The following is a 23227-nucleotide window of genomic DNA, read 5'->3' as shown; positions in this document are numbered from 1 at the left end:
ATCCCACCAAATAGAGCATTTCTCTTTAAGAACTCGTGGAATTCATATATCGAGCTTTGAAATGAAACCAATTTGTTTCAAGTATTCATAAACAGTTCAATTTGACAAGTTTAATCTCTTAGTGATTTCACGTGTTGTTATTCCGCAGTTTGCTTCAATCGGTACTTTTATTTTGTTTTCATTGGCTTCAATTGGCCATCCATAACGTTGTGCATCTTCAATACTGAAATTGCGAGAACGAAATTTTGTAAACCAGTTTTGGCACTGTCGTTCTGTCAACACATCTCCACCATACATGTCACACGATTTTTTTCTTGCTTGAACGGCATTTTTATTTTTTTGGTAATGAAAAAGCAAAATATGCCAAAGATGCTGCTTTTGATCTTCTATATTTGATGGGACACAAAAAATAAACAATTGCACGAAATCAAACAAAATTTTTCACAAATAAGCCATAAAATGTTAGCTTTCAAAATATATAATGATAATACGGTTTAGAACGAAAATGGCGGGAAAAATATCACTAATCCGTCTAGTGGTAAAAAAAAACGAACTTATTTTCCGAACAACCCAATATATATAATTAATATATAATTATATGTACAGTATATAATTTATATATAATACTGTACAGACGATAGCAAACTCAATTTACCCGCCTAAACTCTCTGTAGTGTGGCGCAGGGCGGAGGAAAGTAGTTCGGCTGCTTATCCACTATTGGTCCAGATTCTATCAATCTTGTTGCGAAACGAGTCGGCGACGACGTTTTAGGAGCTCCTTTAAACGAATGTTGCTGCAATTTTTTTGCTACGTTATAGGAATTTCCGTTATAGGAACACACGTTATATGGGGGTCGACTGTATAAATGTCTTTACAAAAGTTTTGCTGTTTAGACTAGCATTGCTATGCCATAAAACTCGTCATTCTCAGTCCACATTAAGTAGAGTTTGCAGAAGTCTGCTGTAGTTGTAAATTTTTATCAAGATAAATTATTTTGAGTCTCTCTTTTTTGGACTGCAATTTGAAAAAAATTGTAGACCTATAAATTCCCACTGTCATTCATCCATCTTTCCTTAATCTCCAAGAATGGAGTTAGACGGATGAAAGATGAGACCAGATATGGAAATCTTAGTGGCAGATTTCCATATCTGGTCTCATCTTTCATTTTATCAGGAGGCCCTTATTAATTATAAGAACTTCTCATGCAAACCAGAAGTCACATTATTTCAATTCAAAAATTTCCCCTGAAAGGAGTTAATGACCAACACAACTCTATTGTTAAAGGAAAAGTATGATGTACAGGGGTAAGCCACTACTAATTTGAAGTGGAGAGCATATATTTTAAATTAAATACAGTAGCATTGATTACCCAAACAATTCGGGACTGGGGTTGTTCGGATAACTGATCATTTACAAAAAAAATATATTAAATACAAAACTGTACTATATATAATTTGTATCACATGTCTAAGAAATACATACTTTATATAATGTAATATATTAAACTAGGCTTATACAGTCGACCCCTCTATAACACTGTTGATAATTCTGTTTTATATGAATTCCATGTTGTACGAGTCACTTAGATTTTATAAATACGTGAGCCGTTCACAGCCCAGCACACATATTTGTAAAATCTAAGTGACTCATACAACATGGAATTCTTATAAAATGGAATTATCAACAGTGTTATAGGGGGGTTGACTGTAGTTCAGTTTGGCAGGAAGGGGACGAGTGCTGCAACGCCACAGCTTTAGCCAGAAATTTAAATTTACCGACTGGAACACTTTCAGTTAACCGATGGTTTGGTTGATCGGTATTAGGATAATCAATGCTCTACTGTAAATTAAAAATTGCAACTTGGCATTGTGACAATGTACAATAAATAATTCCTCGTCTTCAGTTTATTTTTGTATTTGCATTTTGTAGAGGTGGTTTAACATTTATACTTTACGCTTCAATAATCTATCTTCTGTAGTTCCAATCACATTCCCAATACAATTAAAAAATCAAATTAAAATGTCTCATTTTATGGATTCTCATTTTTCTTACTTACACAATTTTTTCTTATTTACTAAAAAATTGTGAATAAAAGATGGGCCAATACTGAAAGAATTGTTCCAACAGGAGGAATTTACCTTTCAAAAGGTTGAAAAAAATTAAGAAACTATTGAAAACACACAGATATTAATTATAGAAACAAATCACTAATCATTCAGATATTTACCAGTACCTGTTTTAAAATTAAAGGAAAACAAAAATAATTAATTCAAATTTGAAATGAAATCAAAACTGATCACATTTGTTTCTAAAAGTTATTCAAAACATTTTTAAAATATTTGTCGTACCAGGTTATCCAAGTTTAAAAAACAATTTGATGATAGATGCGTGTTACACACCAATTTTAAATTACAATTACAAACTCTTTGAATAGCTTTTCCTTTGTCTAAAGTCACTAAGGGCATCTTTAGAAAATACAAAAAATCCTTTGTGCTTTGCATCTGCCATCACAATTTTTTCTAAAATTGCCAGAATTATTAACAGTGATTACTTTTTAAAATACAGTTTTAATTATTAATTTTAAAGTTTTTCTTTAAAAAAAATAAATGCACCTTTGAGATTTAAAATTTATATCAATAAAAGCAGATTTTAAATGCATATTAGGAATAATTATTTATTGCTACTGTTAAATAAAAAACTTTTGAAAAGGCACTGTAAAAATTTGAAATGGTTTAGATTTAATAAAATATTCTATATTTTAATTTAAACAGAAAAACCATAAAATTTTAAAGTATGAAACAAAAGTTGTGATTTGGATGTAAATACCTGCAAAATTTGGCTTTAAAATTTTCTTGCAAACACTTTTATGAAAATATTATTGTTTACAGAGTAGCAGATATAAATGTAAATACAGTATATTAAGGCAAAGGAACATCTGTTATAGAACAGAATATTCATTCTGTGTTGTATGTCAAATCTGTTTAATTCCTTAAATCAAAATTCCCAGACATTTTGATTATTTATAAATAAGTGCTAATTTGATTCAATTTTGAAAATCAGAAAATTTATCTACATGAGCATTATATTTTAATATCTACAGAATAGCATAATATTTGATGTAAAGCAAAACTTTGATAATTACTATAATTTTTACTTATTGTTGTTATGAGTATTAAAGTTTTATAATTAACAATGAAACAATAAAAAATACTGCTTTAATATATAAACACAACTATTAAATTTATACTAATTCCATAGCTGGAATCACCAAGAGAAGAAAGTGATACATTCTCTGGGTCTGGAGGAATTCAGGTTAGGAAAGTTGCTGCAACCATTTTACACTTTCATAATTTTAACAAAGTCTATAAATAAAATAAATCTAACATTTGCTACTTAAAAATCAAGAAATTATTTCTATGATATATGAAGTCTGTCTGGAAAATTTGTGAACTTTGCAAATTAGAAGTTATTTGCATTTCCCTAGAAGATAATCAGTTTTATCACTTTTGGAGTAGTTCCCTGCTGAGTCTATGCACCAAATCCAGAATTTCTGCCATGAAAGGAATGCTTTCTGAAATACTTCTTGGGATGATGTGCAGTTCTACTAGCAAATTTTCCTTAATGACACCAATGGATTCAAAACAGCAACTTTTGAGAGCAGATTTTAATTTGAAGAACAAAATGAAGTCTGCTGGGGCTTAATTTGGTGAATATGGATGTTAGGGAACAAGTGAAGTCGAGTTCTTAGCCAAAAACTCTTATTAGCAGTGATATATGGGTAGATGCATTATCATGATGCTGTTCTCTCAAGTAGTCAGTTTTTTCTTCCTCACTGCTTCATGAAGATGTTTCATCACCTCTAGACAATATTGCAGATGAATGACACCTTTCAAATTGAGCAAAACCTTTGCATTTGACCAAACTTGTCATGCCTGTATGGACTGTGGTAAAGATTCCCCCACCCACTGTGATAACTAAATTTTTTTCCACATCGTACCCACAGACCCATGTCTCATCCCTGGTGATGATGTTTTTCATGAAATTTTTATCAGACCTAGCACATCCCAGAAGCTATCCACTCACCTGATCCACTCACTCACTCACTCGATCCACTGAAAGAAAATTGCAAAACACAATCAACATGTATTTACACAAATGAATATAACACAACAACAAATGAAAATAAAACAAACTGCTTTTGGCAGATAGTACACAAAACTTGCCACTAGAGAGCTATGCAAGCTGCATTCAGATTCAATTATCAGTTGGTATGCAGTTTAAAAAATGTGCAAACTTTCCAGTCAGACCTCATAATTGGAAAAGACACCCATCAGAATGATTCTCAATGACTAGATTTGTAGGATTATATTAATCATACAGTAAAAAATTTACCATGTAAGCAGAGATTAAAAATAGAATTATCTAGAAAAAATAATTTTATGTGTCATTCTTGTAATTTGGATTTTTTTCTGTATCTACAATGTTAATAGTAATTGATTAAATCAGAAAAATCAGGTTGCAATCTCTTAAACAGTTATCTTCAAATTTGTCACAACCAATATAGTAAAATAATAAACCTTTTTAAGAGTTTGGTTTATAAATAAGATAACAATCTGAGTTTATTTAAATTGAATTTTATTATTGAGTATATCTTAGGATAAAAATCTAAGTACAATTATTGGACAGACAGGCTCGCTTCTAAATTCACATATTTCTACAGGTTTTTAGATCTGAAAAAGTTGTTTGGTTGTCCAAATATCTTATCATGATTACACAATGCTACTTCATTAATCATGAATATTTTCTTTGCTATCCTAAACTTAAAGGCATTCTTTAAAATATAGATGATCTCTACTTTTACAGCCTAATTGATTCCATTAAAAACAGTCATTAAGCAAGTTATGAGGAAAATAGGGTGGGTTATTTTATAAATTTAGCATCATAAATTTAAATGGAATTTACAACTGATAAGAAATCCTGTATAAAATTCATATTAGTTGTAAAACTGGGCTGTAAAGGAACAGTTGTAAAGTGGAAAGTAATGTACACATAATTGAAAAATATAATAATAATAAATTAGTAATTTACTTATTTACTGATCTGATTAACATTAAGCTATATAAAATATACACAAATAACCTAATGTTAAACGATCTGATAAAATTTTAACAGGCTATACTAAGGCTAATTAATAATCTGAAAAAAGCAATTCGGGTGTAGGTTGATAGTTAATAATAATTAAATTTATCATGAGATGGTAGCTTAAATTTATATATAAAACTTATTTATAATGATAAATTTATGTCTACTTCTAGCCAAATAACTTTGTTTGAATTATTAGTTAGTTTTAATAAAGCTTGTTAAAAACTGGCAGATTGTTATATTATTAATTTAAAACTAATGCAATACTTTTATATTAATTATAAATAAATTTCTTATAATTCTAATCAAGCCTCAGTTTCTATGAAATCTGTCATAAAACAAATCCATACTAAAACAGCTAGTTTGTTCTAATGTAGACTTAAGTTAACAATTCCCTACCTTTGATATACAAGAATTTCTTATAAGAATTTAATGTAATTGTACATTAAAAAAAAATGCCAATGCCAGCCAAATACAGTAGATCCCCCTATAAGACGGTAGATACGTTCCGTTCTTTATGAATCAATTTTGTAGGAATCATAGTTTACGGACTACGGCTGTTTGAAAGGTTTTCTTTCATAAAATTAATCGATTCTAGACTAATTCGACTCAACATTTCCAAAATACGTATATTTTTTTGAAAATAATCCGTATAAACTACGTTATAAACAAAAAATTGTAGGATTGCTTACCGAGTGTGTACCGTTCGACTACGCCCGTTGCTAAAGCTTGGTTTCGTCGCGGAACAGCGCATCAAATTGCGGCCGCGATTTCTGATATTATTTTTCTGCGAAAACTTCGTTGACCTTTGGAGACATCATTAATATAAATAATTTTTATGGCCGTTAAATAAGAAATGTTTCTTTCACAAGAAATGTATAAAATTACAGTACTAAACAGACGATAGGTCGCCTAACTCGCCGTAGCGTGACGCTAGACGGCGAAAAATATATATTTAATTATAATAAAGTTACAATAAATTAAGTTAATATATAATTATATATACAGTACCTAATTTATATATAATTAATATATAATTATATGTACAGTACCTAATTTATATATAATTTATATAATACTGTCCAGACGATAGAAATCTCTCCGTAGCGTGGCGCTACGGACGGCGGGTAAGTAGTTCGGCTGCCCGATGACGTTTTACGTATTATAGGAGTTATTTTTACCGTTGTTTACGGATACTGCCACAATTTTTATAGGAATCATAACTATAGGAAACGGTTTTATAGGGGGATCTACTGTAGTATCAGAAGTTTAATATTAAAAGTATCTTGTGATTAGCTGAATAAGACAATAATTTATCCATTTTTAAAACAAAATTATTTTTTAGATATGATTAATTAAAGAATATGCCAACTAAAACAACTAATACTGACATCATATTATTCTTGGTAGTTAAGTTCACAAATGTTATAGCAAAGAAATATAAAAAAAAAAAGTACAATAGATAAATTCTCCTTTATCCTTAGTTATAAACAATGAAATCATTGAAACTATTAACAAGAACAATATATTTTATTATAAAAATAACAAGAGAGATTTAACATGAGTAAAAAAACACATCTTTTATATCCATAATCATCCCATTCAGTAGCATCAAAATGTTAGAAAATGATTTTCCATAATAAGAAAATTTATCATATACATTGTTTGTAGGAATTGTACATTTATTTTTAATATATTAAATAGATAATTCTGATATATTTTATCAATTGTATACTAGAGTCATATGATAAGAACTTTAAGCTACAGGTTTTGAATACAATCATTTTCAATTGACAATCTTTTTTATCAGAATAACTATAATTGATTATGTTTACATTTCATAACAGGAATTTGATAAAGTGATAAAAAATTCTGTCCAATTTCAATTACAAACTTCTAATAAATGATATAACAACAAAATTTTCTGGATAATTTAACAGTTGCAGATTAACAATTTATTTTTCTAACTCTTGCTGAAAGCAAAAAGTAGAATAAAATTGATTTCAATAAACTTTGTGATAAAATGCTTTGAATTGTTATAAATAGATACAAGTAAAAATGTTCTTCAAAAAAGTATCCCTTTCTTCTTCAATTATTACTAAATAAGTTTTTATTGGATAAGTACTTTATGTTATACAAAAACAATTTTATAAAGCTTCCTGTAAATGCTATCTATCAAGTACTGTCAGGATCTACTTTATTGTTATTATAAAAGCAAGTCTATGAGGAATCAATAATCTAATTGTATATATAATTTATCAAACCAATTGTAAAATAAAAGATGTGCTGTGTTTGCACAGACTTTTAAATGATTACTCAACTAAAAAAAAACTACAGAACTCAAATGAAAGAAAACTATACATCACTATGTTGTCTGATTATAGTTGTAAGATGTTATATTGATTTATTGTAAGAATAGATCTATTGTTTGGTATTTAGTAGGATTTGTCAGTTTTTAAAACGTTTTTTGAAGAAATTAAAAAATTTACACACCTGAACCATTTACGGTGTGATCATGCAAAAGATCGGTAAACAAACGTTTTCGAACCCCTTCTGGGCTCTGCTTCAGGTTCTATAAAGACATTCGATATCCGTTAGAAGTAGAAATCCGTTCGATCATGTCGTTTAAAGCTTGAGTTCGAATTATAGGTTTGAATGGATTCATACAATCCAAGTCGCGCATGCGCGACCAATTCGCCCGTCAGAGTTTGATGGGTGAATTAGAGCGTGTTGTGAATTAACTCCTGCCAGGCCATCAATAACAGCATCTCCTCTTTAAAATTTATGCACGTGTTGGTGGTGGAGGATATAAATATGTGCATAGCCTCTAGCCATTTGAAGTGTTCAATAGGAGGTGAATCGTGGAGGAGAATGGCCTGGGAGAAGTTCGCTACTATATCTGGATCGGTTACATACGTAGCGAGGGCTGTGGAAGTTCTTCCGTGCCAAATATCGGCTAGATGCTCTTGTATTCTGACTCCCAAAGATCATTTGGTGAAGCCTATATAAATCAGGTCCCTATCACACCTGTTGTTCTTCATGGGGATACTATAGATTCCAGGGCGTCTGATGGAGTTAGGAGGGTCCTTTCCATTACATAAGAGGTTGAGATGGTGGGATACCTCCTAAAAGCTAGACGTAGCTGACGTTTGCTGGCAAGCTTAGCGTATAGAGATTTTAAGTACGGATTGTATGTGATGGCGATACGCTCTATTTCTTCAAAACGACCATCCTCGACTTGGTCTGATTCCTATGCCTTCTCCGAATATATATGTTGCTGATGTTGTATTAGCCTATGTATGTGTTTGTGATACCCATGTTGGGCGGCAACGCGGAGTATGTAGGCTAGTTCGGTATCCCGAGCCTGGATGTTAGATGAATGCTCTTCTGATTAATGCTCTAAAGCAGCCTTTACAGCATTAATCAGAAGTGTCAGAGAATGCAACTGAGATTCAGTTGCATTCTCTGACACTGGTAAGACTTTTTCCTCTGCTTTCTTGGCTGTGTACTTTCAGCACTAAAATAATTTCCACTTCAGTTGGCTGTCTAGATGTTGAGAATAGCAGATGATCAACATCTAGACCAGGGGTGTCCAACCCGTGGCCTGCAGGCCACATGCGGCCCAAGGCAAGTTCCAATGCAGCCCAATAAACGTGTAAACAAAACGGACAAATTTTTTCATTTTGCTTTATTTATTTATTTCAACAGCATAAACTCAATAAAAGAAGTTTAACAAAGCCGTAAACCTTTATACATATTTTATTTTTGAGTGGGAAGGAAATATTTTCAAATACTTTGAAATGTGTGAATGAGAAAGGCATACTAAATAAAGCTAAAGTTGAGACTCAAAGAATTACAGACCCAAATTTGGGGAAAGGAGAGAAAGGCCAAAAGAGAAAAAGTAGTTTTTTTTTTTAAATACTCTTTCTGCCCTGTGGGCACTAAGAGGGCCTCTTATAGCAGGCCCATTATGGGTTCAGCCAGACCCACAATGGGGCGACTGGGTGGTGAGGGACGGAGCCTGACATATCCGAACAGACCACCCCTGAAAAATTCCTGGAAATTCCTTGACCTGTCCGGATTCGATCCCGGGTCCACCAGAGCAGTAGGCTGACACCTTGACCACTCGGGTTAAATAGACTTTGTTATGTAAATATGAACCCTTAATTTTCCAATCTTCCTCCCTTCTTTATCTTTTGTCCTTTCTCTCCTTTCCCCGCATTTGGATTTATAATCCTTTGAGTCCCAACTCCAGCTTTATTAATATTTCTTCCAGCGTTGAATGATTTGGCTACTTTGCGCCAAAGTTGGCTACCCCTTTTTTTAGTTTGGCACATTGCCTGCATTTTGGGCTACATATTATTTATAAATATATTAGTCGAATAAAAATGCACTTTAAAATGGTGTTTTGTCATTTTTTTTAATTAGTTAGAGATCCAAATAAAACAAATATTTGTGTTTTTCAAATAAATTTTTGTTTGTCTCCATTATAATAAATGAATTTATCTATTTCTAAATAAAAATTGAAAGTGTCTGTAGAAATAATTCTTTAAAATATCCTTTTTCGTGATAAAAATTTAATACTTATTAATATTCTCTCTCGTGATTACTAAACCATCAAATGTATTTCTTCCATAAGCAATTCTGCTTGAAAACTGACAGTGGATAATTTCATAATTCAGACTATGTCCTACAAAAATTTGCATTATTCAGCATTTTGCTAAAATTTCGGTGCACACTATAATCTGTTTATCACATGTTAATCCTGTATCCAATCCTGCAGTCCAATCCTTAAATATACAAGTATATTTAAGGATTGGACTGCAAGTATGTATCATATACTTGTGACCCAAAAATCCATGACATCTTCCAATGTGGCCCAGAGAAACAAAATGGTTGGACACCCATGATCTAGACTTTGCTCCTGTTCCTCAATGTTAAAAAAAAAAAAAATGAATAGTTAAATTGAAAATAAGCTAATTATACAGTAATTAGTATGATATTTAAGGTAAATAGCTTCCTTTATAGTAAAAATCAATTATATGAGGAAAATAAAAAAAAAAAAAAAAAGCATGCAGAAGATTAATGAAATAGACTGTTTGGTCAAAACAACAGTGAACAATGTTATTATTAACACTTAATATTAAGTGTTTAAACTCTCAAAATTTCTTCTTATATGTATCTGGACACAATATTGTTTTTACTCCTGAGACTAAGCTTTAGTGGTGGTAAGTCTTCTAATCAGTAGTGGAAGAGTTCGAATTTCTTTTAGGTGAGGAAAATGGCATGAGGGAAAAATCAGGATTGTCTTGTTGCTATTATTTGTGCAGTTGTTTCTCAATTATTATGCTTTTAATTATATTTGCTCTTTTATAATATTAAAAAACACTTACTTTGTGCTTTTATTTGAAATAAAATTATTTTCAATGGAGTGATCATTTTTAAATAGCAAACAATTCACACTTAATTTATTCTTTGTTAGCAATTGCTTCATGCAATTATTCTGTTTAGCTGTTGATCACGTAATGATTTTTCTCTTTTGTTTAGAATAATTTACTTGTTTCTTTATATTCTATATCCAGTTTCCAAAATGTAGGTCACAAGAAGAGCTGTGGAGTTGCAACAGATTTTTACAATCACTTGACATGTTTGTCTTGTAAATTTAACATTGTATCTTTGCCACTCCACCACACCTAAACCATTGCACTTTTATCAAATATCTCTTCAGTGCCATTATCTATAGGGTAAGATCTTTAATTTGATACCCAAACTGTATTTTTAGCTCAACCATTTACTCTAAGTCAGAAAAACTGAAATCCTCTTTCAAATAATATACCAAAAATTCATTATATACTGAATGAGCAAAAGTGAAATGCCAATAAATTACAGTTCTTAAAATTGTTAGATACCATAATGTAATGTTAAAATGTTGAATTTTATATCAATCACAAATGATGATATTGGTCTGTCTTAACTGTTTTTAACAATAATAAAGTTTTAGTTGTCCAGCACAATATGATGCCTATGATACATTTGAAGTCATACCACATGTAAATAAATTTGATGCTGCTTTTATGCACTTACAGTATGTTGTTAAAATATACAACTTAATCCCCTCACTACCCCAATATCTGTTTATTGTGCAGATACATTGCCAATTACACTACCAACTCCAGATTAAATTATTATTCTGGAAGAAAAGATCAAATTATTTGATTTGATTATATTAATTTAATTTTTGAATTATCAAATTTATTACAAGATATAACCATCTTCTTTTAGTCCAAATTACATAATATCTTAGATGCCAATTAGCCACATTCTATCCTGACAGTCAATCCTTTCATCTTATCATTTAACCATTAAAACAGACTCATTTGTTAAAAAAGTGTTTCATTATATAATTAACTGACAACTAGATTTTTTTCAAAATATTTAATTACAAATGAGAAAGAACATTTATGACATTTATTATTTATAAATTATAATATTGCAAATTTCATAAGCTATCTAAACTAACTTCAAATGAAGCCTCAAATTCCTAAACAAAGATCTATATCTAATGACATAAAGTTGTAATAATTTGATTTTTTAATAAACTGAATTTAGAAATTATGGTCAATAATTGTTCATATAAATTAATATTTTTCTTAAAATATTCACATCTCAACNAATGTTACAACTATAAAAGTTAATAAAATGAAATACTGTTTCTTCGATTTTGTTTAAAAAACAACATAATTCAGAGATATAAAAACAAATAAAAAGACAGTTGTTATATCAGGAAATTTTTATCTGCTGCTGCATACTAAAATCTGCTAAATATTAATAAATCAAGAATCAAGGCTTTTTTTTCTTTGTTTTACACATATAAAATTATTACTAATTCATGTTTATTATTCATTATGCAGCTAGAGGAATTCCAATCATTATAGTCCTTACCAAAATTTAATATTTCATCCCTTCCTAATGCAATATTAGAAATGAAAAATTGATTTTTCAGATTTATTTCCTTGAAAAGTTATTGACTGATTTTTATATGCAACTGAATTTTAATAATTTGATTTTTTAATAAACTGAATTTAGAAATTATGGTCAATAATTGTTCATATAAATTAATATTTTTCTTAAAATATTCACATCTCAACAACAACAAAAATATATTTTTATCAAAGTAATGTCTAACAACATATCAATGTAAAAACTAAAATCAAAGAATTGAATTGGAAAGTTATTGATTGTATTGCATTTTTGATTTAGTATCATTCAATTGTCATGTTTATTCATAACTGTTTAAATGATTTTTAATGACAAGAACTTTCTTAAAACAAAGTCAATACAGATATCTCAGCATTATTTATATTAGCTGCAAAATTTCTTTTTGTAGAAAATGCTAATGGATCATTTGGAAATGGAGACAGTAAGAAATGATTATCATATCTCTGATTAAATACATATTAATTTTGTTTTGAAACAAAAAAGAATTTATTTAAAAAATTCTTTTCAACCCAATGACATATAACGCAACTGTGCTTGTTGAAATAAGAAATTTATTTGACATTTATCTACAAAGATTTAACATTGAGAAAGAGAAATTAATGCATATGCAATAAATAATATACTATCAAACTGATTTGTAAATCAATATATTTTCATCTCTAAGAAGTATGACATTTCATATATTTTTTTATTGCAGTTTCATGATAAATAATTGTTATGATATCACTACTACAAGAAATACATATAACTGAGAGAAAACCCAACAACAAATAGTGAAGAGAGAAAATGATAATGCTAGTAATATTATATATATGCACATATTTTATATTTGTTCAGGTTTTTATATTTTCTTATTTTTGAGAAATTTTCCTCTTACTTTTATTATTTAGAGTATTTTTCAGGCATTTGTTATTTGATTAATAAGAATTATATTATCTTGTTTTACTAATACACAAACATCCAATTTGAAATATATTACATCATCAAATGAATATAACACATGTAAATACATTTGCTTTTAATGATATAATAATGGAGTATATTTAAAATTACTAAGAACAAACAGCAATATGCATCAATATTAAGTATAACTTTTTTCATATTATAAAATGTATATACATCTTATTCATTAAATTAAATTTATTTATATATAGATAAATTTAAACAATTCAATTCATATCATGTAAATAAATGAATATTTTGTTAAAATAATTCTTAAATACAATTATTTAAAATTATTTAACAATTTTATTTCATTTAAATTTCACTAATTTATGAATTTAATAAAAATAGTTCACTTAAAAGCATGTGGTCACAAATTATATGTCAATACTTTTCATATAAATAATTTTGTAGAAAATTATATATATTCAATTTACAAAATTATTTAAATTACTACCATAAAATAAGGATTAATTTTTAATTAATTAATAAGGATTAATTAATATCACTTATATTTCTCATTGTAATTTAGAAGCCAGACATGATAAACTGTGCTAAGCAATACACACTAATACATGATTACAAGTAAATTTTACTTAAATACATTACTAAAAATTACAGAACTACAAATGTTACAACTATAAAAGTTAATAAAATGAAATACTGTTTCTTCGATTTTGTTTAAAAAACAACATAATTCAGAGATATAAAAACAAATAAAAAGACAGTTGTTATATCAGGAAATTTTTATCTGCTGCTGCATACTAAAATCTGCTAAATATTAATAAATCAAGAATCAAGGCTTTTTTTTCTTTGTTTTACACATATAAAATTATTACTAATTCATGTTTATTATTCATTATGCAGCTAGAGGAATTCCAATCATTATAGTCCTTACCAAAATTTAATATTTCATCCCTTCCTAATGCAATATTAGAAATGAAAAATTGATTTTTCAGATTTATTTCCTTGAAAAGTTATTGACTGATTTTTATATGCAACTGAATTTTAATAATTTGATTTTTTAAGTAGATTAGATTTTTTAATTAAGTTCATTTTTAATTTACTAATGAATAAATTAATATTAATTGTGTAATATACTTATTTGCATACAATATATGAATAAAATTGTTAACAAATTCTGTACATAAAAAGTTTTGATATATGGTTAATAATGCATTTAGCACATTTCCAAAGGATGTAGGATGATTTTGAGGTCAAACATTTCTGTCTTTAGCTCTATAATATTATTAGCTCTATATTAGTCTCAGTCTTATCTCTATCTTAGGATGGACATATTTAAACTATAATTTATTTATATTTTGTATATTAGTTTAAATTTAATAGGATATAAAAAAATTTTTGACACAAGCATTGTTCTAAATTTTATTTAAGCTGTCAGGATGTCTTGTTACTCTCAAAAATCTATAATCAGTTTAAATAATTATCTCTGAATATAAAAAGAGAGATTATTATAGTTTTGATATTGAAACATGCTTGAGAATGCAGTTTTATATTAATATATTCTGTCTTATTTATTACATTCAAACAAATAAGACAGCGTAGTCTTATTCTTTTTAGCATAATAACTAATAAAATTAAAGCAAATGCAGATGTAAAACTCAAAATCACTAAATTATATTATTCAGATAACACTGTATTGATTGTAGAAATTAAATGTGATTTACAAATACAGTGAAACTTATCTTAGACAACCATCTAAAATTGCCTAAAAGCAGTCATTTTTGAGACATGGTTTTCTAAAGGAATATACTTTTTTCATAGCATTCAGCATTATGCTAATGAACATTTGAAACTTGCACTGTATTTATACTGTTGTTTCCCATTCTGACATTTAGGAAATTTAACAACTACATACGAGATTTCTCTTTCACTGAAGATCTTTCATTTCCATGATTCATCTGAATTTTGTCATTTCTTCAAATGTCAGAGTAAAAGCTTGAATTCTCCAGCCTGACATTGATTAAAATTCTAACATGTATGATAGAGTCTCACTCAAGACTTATTGTTGACTAATTGTTTACATTCACATCATGTGATGTTTATTTTATACATTTTCTTTTTCTATAATGAAATATATTTTTAGCACATTCAGAGGGATTCAGACCCTCTCTAGGCTTCACAATTCTTTCTTATTCATTATGAAGCAAGAATTAACTGATTTGGGTTACTTTCCAAATCCACAGTTAAATTCCTTTGCCAAGTGTTGTGATTTTCTAGTTTCATTTTGCTTAACAACAAACCCTTTACTTTAAAATAAGAGAAAGAAGTTTCCTTTTGCTGCATATATGACATAATGCTGACACTGAACATACAAACATGAAGCTGTAAAAATCTTATAATTCTTTGAAAAATGTTACTATAAGGGAAAATGGATCAAAAAAGGAGCAAAGACAGATCCAGTTAAATGTGTAGCCTGTCTGATATGTACTGTAATTTACAAATTTAAAACTCACATTATTATTACAGTATTTAAGATTAATTTTTTAATTTGATTTTATTCTAAATATATAATATTATAAAGAGATAAAGTTTGTAAGTTTGGATGTAGGGGTAATCTCTGAAACTACTCATCCAATTTCAAAAATTCTTTTACCAATATTTAGAATGGACCTTCAGAGTGGTCATAGGCTGTATATTATTCCGTTAAACATTCATATAAATTAAAAGATATCATCTAAGTAAGTGTTATATTTTTGGTGTCAGCGGGTGGTGAGGGGCAAAATGTGTACGCATATGAGATAGGTAACCACGCATGCAGTTGCATGGTCGGCAAAATACGCAGTGCACGTGTCCGAACTTGTATATTATATAGATGTCGAAATTCCCCCACAGGGGAGAGGGACAAAATTAAGGCTTACCGTGAAGAACTTGGCTTCTATTATACTATTTTAGATGCAGTTTTTTGCGTTTTAATAGGATATGTCAACAGAATGTACACTAAAAAGAGATTTTTCAAAATTCCCTCCCATGGGGAGTGTTTTACATTTATAATAGATACATTTTGAGCCACAGCAACACGTGGCCGGGTACAGCTAGTTCTAAATATAGTAGTTACTCCAAATAAATTACAATAATTAAAAATTTTCAAATTCCTTGCACTCCTTCCCTAAACTGAAAAGATTTTTGTGCCCTAAGGTGTTATCAGCATCAAAAACAGAAAAGAATAAAGGTCCATTAACAATAAACTTTGCCTCAGACATCTACTGTCCTGTTTTGTTAATAGAGGAAATTATGTTTAAAGGCAATTTTGCATTTACAGTCTATAGTACACAGTATTTCACTTTTAAACCATTTGCAGTATACATGGTAATTTAAAAAAAGTATGTTTTGCAGTATGTTGAATAGATGATCTTTTCAAAGAGAATCAAATTTGATTGATCATATGGGCTAAAAAAGCCATTCTGGAAAAAACTGATCATATTGTCATAATAGGGATGAAAGGGGTGGTTATTTTCAGAAGTTGTGCTATATGTAAAAATGAAGGATGTAATGTAATATGGAAATAACATATCTATTTAATTAACATTAAATATGTTATTTTATTTTCATTATTTACTTTTATTTTTCTAAGGATATAATAAAAATAATGTTTATAAAAACAAATGATAGAAAAACAAAATTTAAAAAATCTGATTAGCTAGTTAATTATAGAATACTCAATTCTTAATCAAGTATTTCTTTTTCTAATCCAATATTTATTTATTATCTACTGATTACTATTATGTAAGTACCTATATACAATAATAATTGAATATACCTATTACAGTATAAGGAATATACTTAGTAGTAGTAGTAGTAGTAGTAGTAGTAGTAGTAGTACATCAAGAGTGAAACATAAATAACCAGTAAATCATTATGAATAAAATAAAAAAACTTAATAAGTTAATAATTATTGATGTCTTTTAATATCAGAAATATGAATCAGAAGTTTGAATTTACCAAAACAAATGCCAATGAATAAAATCTTAAATAATAAAAATTTATTAACTTTTATAAAATTATCACCATCATTTTTCAATCAGTAATATATTAAAATTATTAGAAAAATTCCAGATATTTTTGTGATGATACCAATGATGAATGCCAGAAATAATCTGATCTTTAAAACATTATATTTAACAAATAAATCAAATTAATGTCAAAAGTAATCTGATTTATGAACTGTATTTCTAAATCAGATTACTTTTGACATTAATTCTTTATTTCTTAAATATCTATCTCAAATTGAAGCAAGACACTATGTAACAAAATATTTTTAAAAATAATAATAGTAAAATTAAAAATATCAAAATATAACAAAGTTAAAAATTTAAAAAGTACAGTTCTCCTACAATTGAAGTGCTTTACTTCATAACTCTCTAAATTCATTTCTTTTGACATCTACTGTTTTTTACTTTCATATAGACAAATCCTTGTATTCTCTTTTGCTATAGTGTGTGTATGTAAAAAAGTTTTGCAAATATACTTGATATATGCCATGTATTAATAAACTATTTATACATATTAAGTAAAAATTAGATAATGTATTATATGTAATATCATGCAAAATTTCACAACATTTAGTTTATATAATATATATATAGTATCATAAAAATGATATTTGTAAAGTGGAATAATCAAAAATAGATTCATTACCTTTGTTGCGAAATAATCCAAACAGATCTGCATGTAAATGAGCAAAAAACTGTCCAGCTATAACATTACTGTAGTTGTTTACTATATTGATGTACTTTTCGTTAAAATTTTCTTGATATAAAGATGGATTTATTTCATTCCATACTCCTCTGTTACTGTGTCCTGGAGATATATGTCCAATTATGTAAACCTGAAATATTTTCAAATTGAAAGAACTTTGAACTTTGAAAATTTAACATATATTCTGAAGTAAACTAATATTTAAATCTGATGTTTAATATAAGCAAGATGATTAATTTATATTAAAAACTGAAGCAAGATATTAGTTTAAGAAAAATCTGTTTTTCAAATTTTTGCATTTATCATTATTAAATCTAACTACCTTTTGATTAATTAATTATTCTGTGTTTGATTAACACACAGGTAAATTACCTTACAATTATAATTATTATACTAGCCTTCTATATCTTTGTAATTGCAAGATAATACTAAGCATTATAATAAAAATTAATCTAAATTATAGTCACTATATTATCAATAAATTTGAGAATTTTTTTATAATTGACATAATTAAAATGATATGTTTGATATATTTCGCATATTACAAATGCAACATGCAAAACCTATCAAACATTATTCTGTATATAAGTAAATTATTTTTGATAATATACACAAATATCTTTTATTAATTTTTTCTTATTACTTATATTTGTTTTGTATTATTATATTTGTTTTTTTGATTACATATAATCTTATTTAAAAATTAGTACAGTATTATTTAGAAAAAATTTTGTTTTATACAGCATGAATGCATTATGAAGCTATATACAACCAGTTTTAATTTTACAAATCAAAATCATTTATAATAATAAGTAATGAAATTAACCAGTACAGATAAAAGAGTAATGAAATCTCAATATGAATTTCCTCATATATAAAAATGGACTTTCCAGTCAAAATCTTTAAGCTTTGTATTTCTAACATCAACATGAATAAAAGAATCCTTAAAAAATCTTTGTGCACAGCTAAAGAAAAATAACTCAAGAAAGGACAATATTTTACTCAGAATTTTATTCAATGTCTTTTAACTATTGTATACAATTAAATTTTATTTAGGTTTTATAAAACATTAGTGGTATAAATAGTAGAAAGTAAATGATGAATAATGTTGATCATCATGTTATGTATATACTGGAAATTACACTTATAGTAAATCTTCTGAAATGCATTTCCAATACTAATAAAGGATGTAATTTGAACTTGATCCCTGACTCCATTTCATCACTTAACCTACAAGGTATGATAAGTCTGTACAATTAGCCAGCTTTGGCTACATCAGAAAAATTAATTAAAGAATTATCATTACAATCCTAAAAGTATTCCTAATGACTAAGCACTAACACTCATTTTATATTCTTTGTTTTTAAATTCCACTAAACAAGCTTTGTTTCTTGAATTTTCCACAAAAAATGTTAAAGTCCAGTTTAGCTTCAAATTCAAATCTAATTATTATTATTATTATGTTGGGTTTTGTGAGTTATACTTGGTTCACACCGGTGGCTGTGTACTATACCAGACCAGAGTCAAGGCATAGCAACCAAAACAAAACTAAAATTAAATAAGTGTGTCAGTGTGTGTGTCTGTATTCAGGAATTTCCTAACAATGTGGCATGTATTCAATATAGTGGCCTTCTGTAGTGTGATGTATGTATTTCTACTCAATTGTAATGTTCCCAGGCTTTTGTGTAGTGTGTGTGGTATCACACCTGTACAGGAGAGAACAACAGGTACAATAAGCACCCTATCCATCCTCCACAGATGCCTTATTTCCTGGGCGAGTTCTGTGTACTTGCTAATTTTTTCAGTGCATGTGTTTTGTACATTGTGAGTGTTTGGAATGGCTATGTCTATAATGTATGTGATTTTATTGTGTTTGTCAATGAGTGTGATGTCTGGTCTGTTGTGGTAAATTGTTTTATCTGTGATTATGGCTCTGTCGTAGTACATTTTGTGCGTGTTGTTTTCCAATACTGTCTGTGGAATATACTTGTAGTATGGTTCGTGGATGTCTGCCAATTTGTGTTTCTTTGCAAGCTCTTGGTGTATTATATTTGCTACTTGATTGTGTCTATGTAAGTAATCTGTCTGTGCCAAGAGCTTGCAACCAGAAGTGATGTGTTGTATAGTTTCTGGCATGATGTGACATTTTCTGCATGTGTCATTTGTGAGTGTTGTATCTTTGAGTATGTGTTTTCTGTAGTTTTTAGTATTTATGACCTGATCCTGTATGGCAATCATGAATCCTTCCGTCTCCCCAAAGAGGCATCCCCGATCTAACCAGCTGTTTGACGCAGTTTTGTCAACAAAATCCTGGGCCAGGTCGTAAGGATGCCTGCCATGGAGAGCCTTTTGAGCCCATGATTGCTTAATGTTGTCTATGCTTTTTATATGTTGTGTCATGTCTGTATGTTGTGAGTGTAAGTTTAATGGTGTGTTATTTGAGTCTGCTAGAGTTACTGCTTTATGTAACTGTGATGTTTCTTGTTTCTTGTAGAAAAACTCTCGCAGTGACTGTATTTGTTTGTAGTGAAGGTTAACTATGTCAATCAGGCCACGTCCGCCTTCTTTACGTGGAAGGGTTAATCTTTCTGTGGCGGATTTAGGATGATGTTGTTTATGCTTAGTAAGTGTTGTTCTTGTTTTCCTTTGGAGTTGCTCGAGATCTGTGTGAGTCCAATGTATAACTCCAAAAGAGTATGTGAGTACTGGGATGACATATGTGTTTATTGCTTTAACTGTGTGTTTTGCATTTAACTGTGTTCTAAGTATAGCGTTTAACCTACTTTGGTATTCTTTAATTAATCGTTGCTTTATTTGTGTATGTTCTGTTAGTTTGGCCTGTTGGAATCCTAAGTACTTGTAGAACTCGCCCTCTTCCATGGATTCAATAACGTCTCCATTTCCAAGTGCAAAATCTTCTTTCTTCAGGATTCCTTTTTCTATGTGAAGTTTTTTGCATTTGTCTAAGCCAAACTCCATTTGTATGTCCTTAGTGTATGAATGTGTGATTTGTAGGAGTTGATGAAGTTGTTTTTGTGTGGATGCATAAAGTTTTATGTCGTCCATGTACATGAGATGTGAGAGTGTAAACTGTGTTGTTTTTTCGTGTCTGATATTGTAGCCGTATTGCGTGTTGTTTAACATGTTGGATAATGGATTCAGGGCTAGGCAGAACCAGAGAGGACTCAAGGAATCTCCTTGAAAAATTCCTCGCCTAATGAATATTTCGTTTGTTTGTATGGAAGTGTTACTAACCCTGAGATGTAGTGTTGTTCTCCAGTGCTGCATAGTGTTTTCGAAGAATGCAATGAGTGATGGATGTATTTTGTACATGTGTAGAATATGTAGCAGCCAACTGTGTGGAACACTGTCGAATGCTTTTCTGTAGTCTATATATGCCATGTGTATGTTTCTGTGTTGTTTGTGTGCTTGCCGTAGAATGACTGAATCTATGAGTAACTGTTCTTTGCATCCCCTGTGATTTCTACGGCAACCTTTTTGTTGTTCTGTAAGAATGTCGTGTTCTTCAACATGTTTGTATATTTTGTTTGTGATACAGGATGTCAATAATTTGTAGAGTGTTGGAAGACATGTAATTGGTCTGTATTGTGTGGGGTCTGTGGTTTTGTTGTTTTTAGGTTTCATGTAGGTAATGCCCCGAGTAAGAAATTTTGGCATGTCTTGTGGATTGATGATGATGTGTGTTAGATGTTTAGCTAGTTCCTGGTGCAGTGATGTAAACTTTTTGTACCAGAAATTGTGAATGTTGTCTACACCAGGTGTCTTCCAGTTGTGTGTTCTGTTAACAGCGTAGCGAATGTCGTGTATGTTTATTTCAGCACAGGGCATAGTTGGTATGTTGTGCAAGTTTCTGTTCTCCTCCTCGATCCAGCCTGCATCAGCATTGTGTGTAACAGCATTGGACCAAAGAGAAGACCAATAAGTTGTGAGTTCTTCTTCTGTTGGTGTGCCACTGTGCTGTGTATCAGTGTTTGTTTTGGTACTGATTTGTCTGTAGAAAAGTTTTTCATTGTTTGTGAATAATTTATTTTGTTGTTTTCGTAGTGTACATGTTTTGTATCGTTTGAGTCTACGTGCTTTGGCTGCGAGTTTTTGTTTTAGTGTATCGATGTATTCTGTAATGTGTGTGTTGTGATGTTCATGTTTTGTGTGTGTTTTGATTTTCTTGAAAATGTTTTTGAGTTGTTTCTTTAATTTGGGTGTTATGTTGTTTTTAGTGTATTGTGTCAGCCTGCCTAATTGCTGTCTAATGTCATTTATTTGTGTTTCTATTCTTCTCTGCCAGGCAGGCTTGTGATAGAATTGTGTTTTGTGTGTGTCTGTCTGTGAGTGTATTTTCAGTCCATGGTGTGTTACTACTGTGACTGCCCCAGCATAAACTAATGTATGAATGTCTGAGAGTGTAGAAATTGAATGAATGTAGTTTGGTAGTAAGTGAGTGTTTACATAATTTAGTGTTTTTCCTACTACCTTTGATGTGTTGATTTTTGGTATTCGTGGTCTTTGTGTGGGATCTGTGCCTGTATATTTAGTGAGTGTTTCCTGAAATATAAGTGAGAGCATATTAACTAATTCTATGTCTATGAGATCAATGATAGATGAGGAAGTGCCTGTAGTATCATTAGTTGTAGTTGTTGTATGTGTGCTATTATCAATGCTTGTTGCTGAACTATCCTGACAGGTTACGTGATCTTCATTAATGTTAAGTGTTTCTGTCTGTTGATGTATTTAATCAGCAACCTGTTGTTTGATAAGTTCAAGTGTTGGTTATGGGATAAAGTTGTTGTGTATAATTGTTCTTTTTTGATCAACAACCCTTTGTTCGGTGACAGTGAGGTGAGGATATTGTTGTGTGAATGTGAATCTATGGTGTAGTTGTTATCTGTATGCTGTCATGTTTGTTTAAAGTTTTGTGATGGTTTAGTAAGTACAGATGATAAACTCTTTCATTTCTGTCGTCCATTTCATCCGTTGGCGTGGTTTTCCAGCCTTTGTGGTCTGTGGATGCATTGCCACAGAAACACCAAGGCTAGGTTGATTCCTCACATCCGTTGAGGGCATTGTAGTAGCCATAGTTGGGCCGATGCTGCTTTCGCCACCGGTAACCAAGGGAGACTGTGGCCTATTTTTCAAACATGAGCCTCTGCCTAACCCACGAACGCGGATTATTATTATTATTATGTTGGGTTTAGTAGGTAATACTCGGTTTAAACCGGTGGCTGTGTACTATACCGGACCAGAGTCAAGGCATAGCAACCAAAACAAAACTAAAATTAAATGTGTGTGTCAGTGTCTGTATTAAGGAATTTCCTAACAATATGGCATGTATTCAATATAGTGGCCTTCTGTAGTGTGATGTATGTATTTCTACTCAATTGTAATGTTCCCAGGCTTTTGTGTAGC

The 23227-nt window shown here is 29.7% G+C and overlaps 1 protein-coding gene across 1 annotated transcript in view; it reads right to left on the bottom strand.

Moving 5' to 3' along the window:
* LOC111620564 (acid sphingomyelinase-like phosphodiesterase 3b) overlaps positions 1 to 23227 on the bottom strand; it is a 129773-nt gene that overhangs the window by 31888 nt on the left and 74658 nt on the right. The window contains exon 5 of the mRNA XM_023362509.1: positions 17744 to 17933. Coding sequence (XP_023218277.1) covers positions 17744 to 17933 — 190 coding nt within the window. The remainder of the gene's footprint in view (positions 1 to 17743; positions 17934 to 23227) is intronic.

This window comes from Centruroides sculpturatus, unplaced genomic scaffold, assembly GCF_000671375.1.
Source record: "Centruroides sculpturatus isolate CEXI.00-Female unplaced genomic scaffold, Cexi_2.0 scaffold76, whole genome shotgun sequence".
NCBI classification, from domain to species: Eukaryota; Metazoa; Arthropoda; class Arachnida; order Scorpiones; family Buthidae; genus Centruroides; species Centruroides sculpturatus.
The sequence above is the reverse complement of the archived record's forward strand: the minus strand, read 5'-3'. Positions and strand labels throughout refer to the sequence as shown.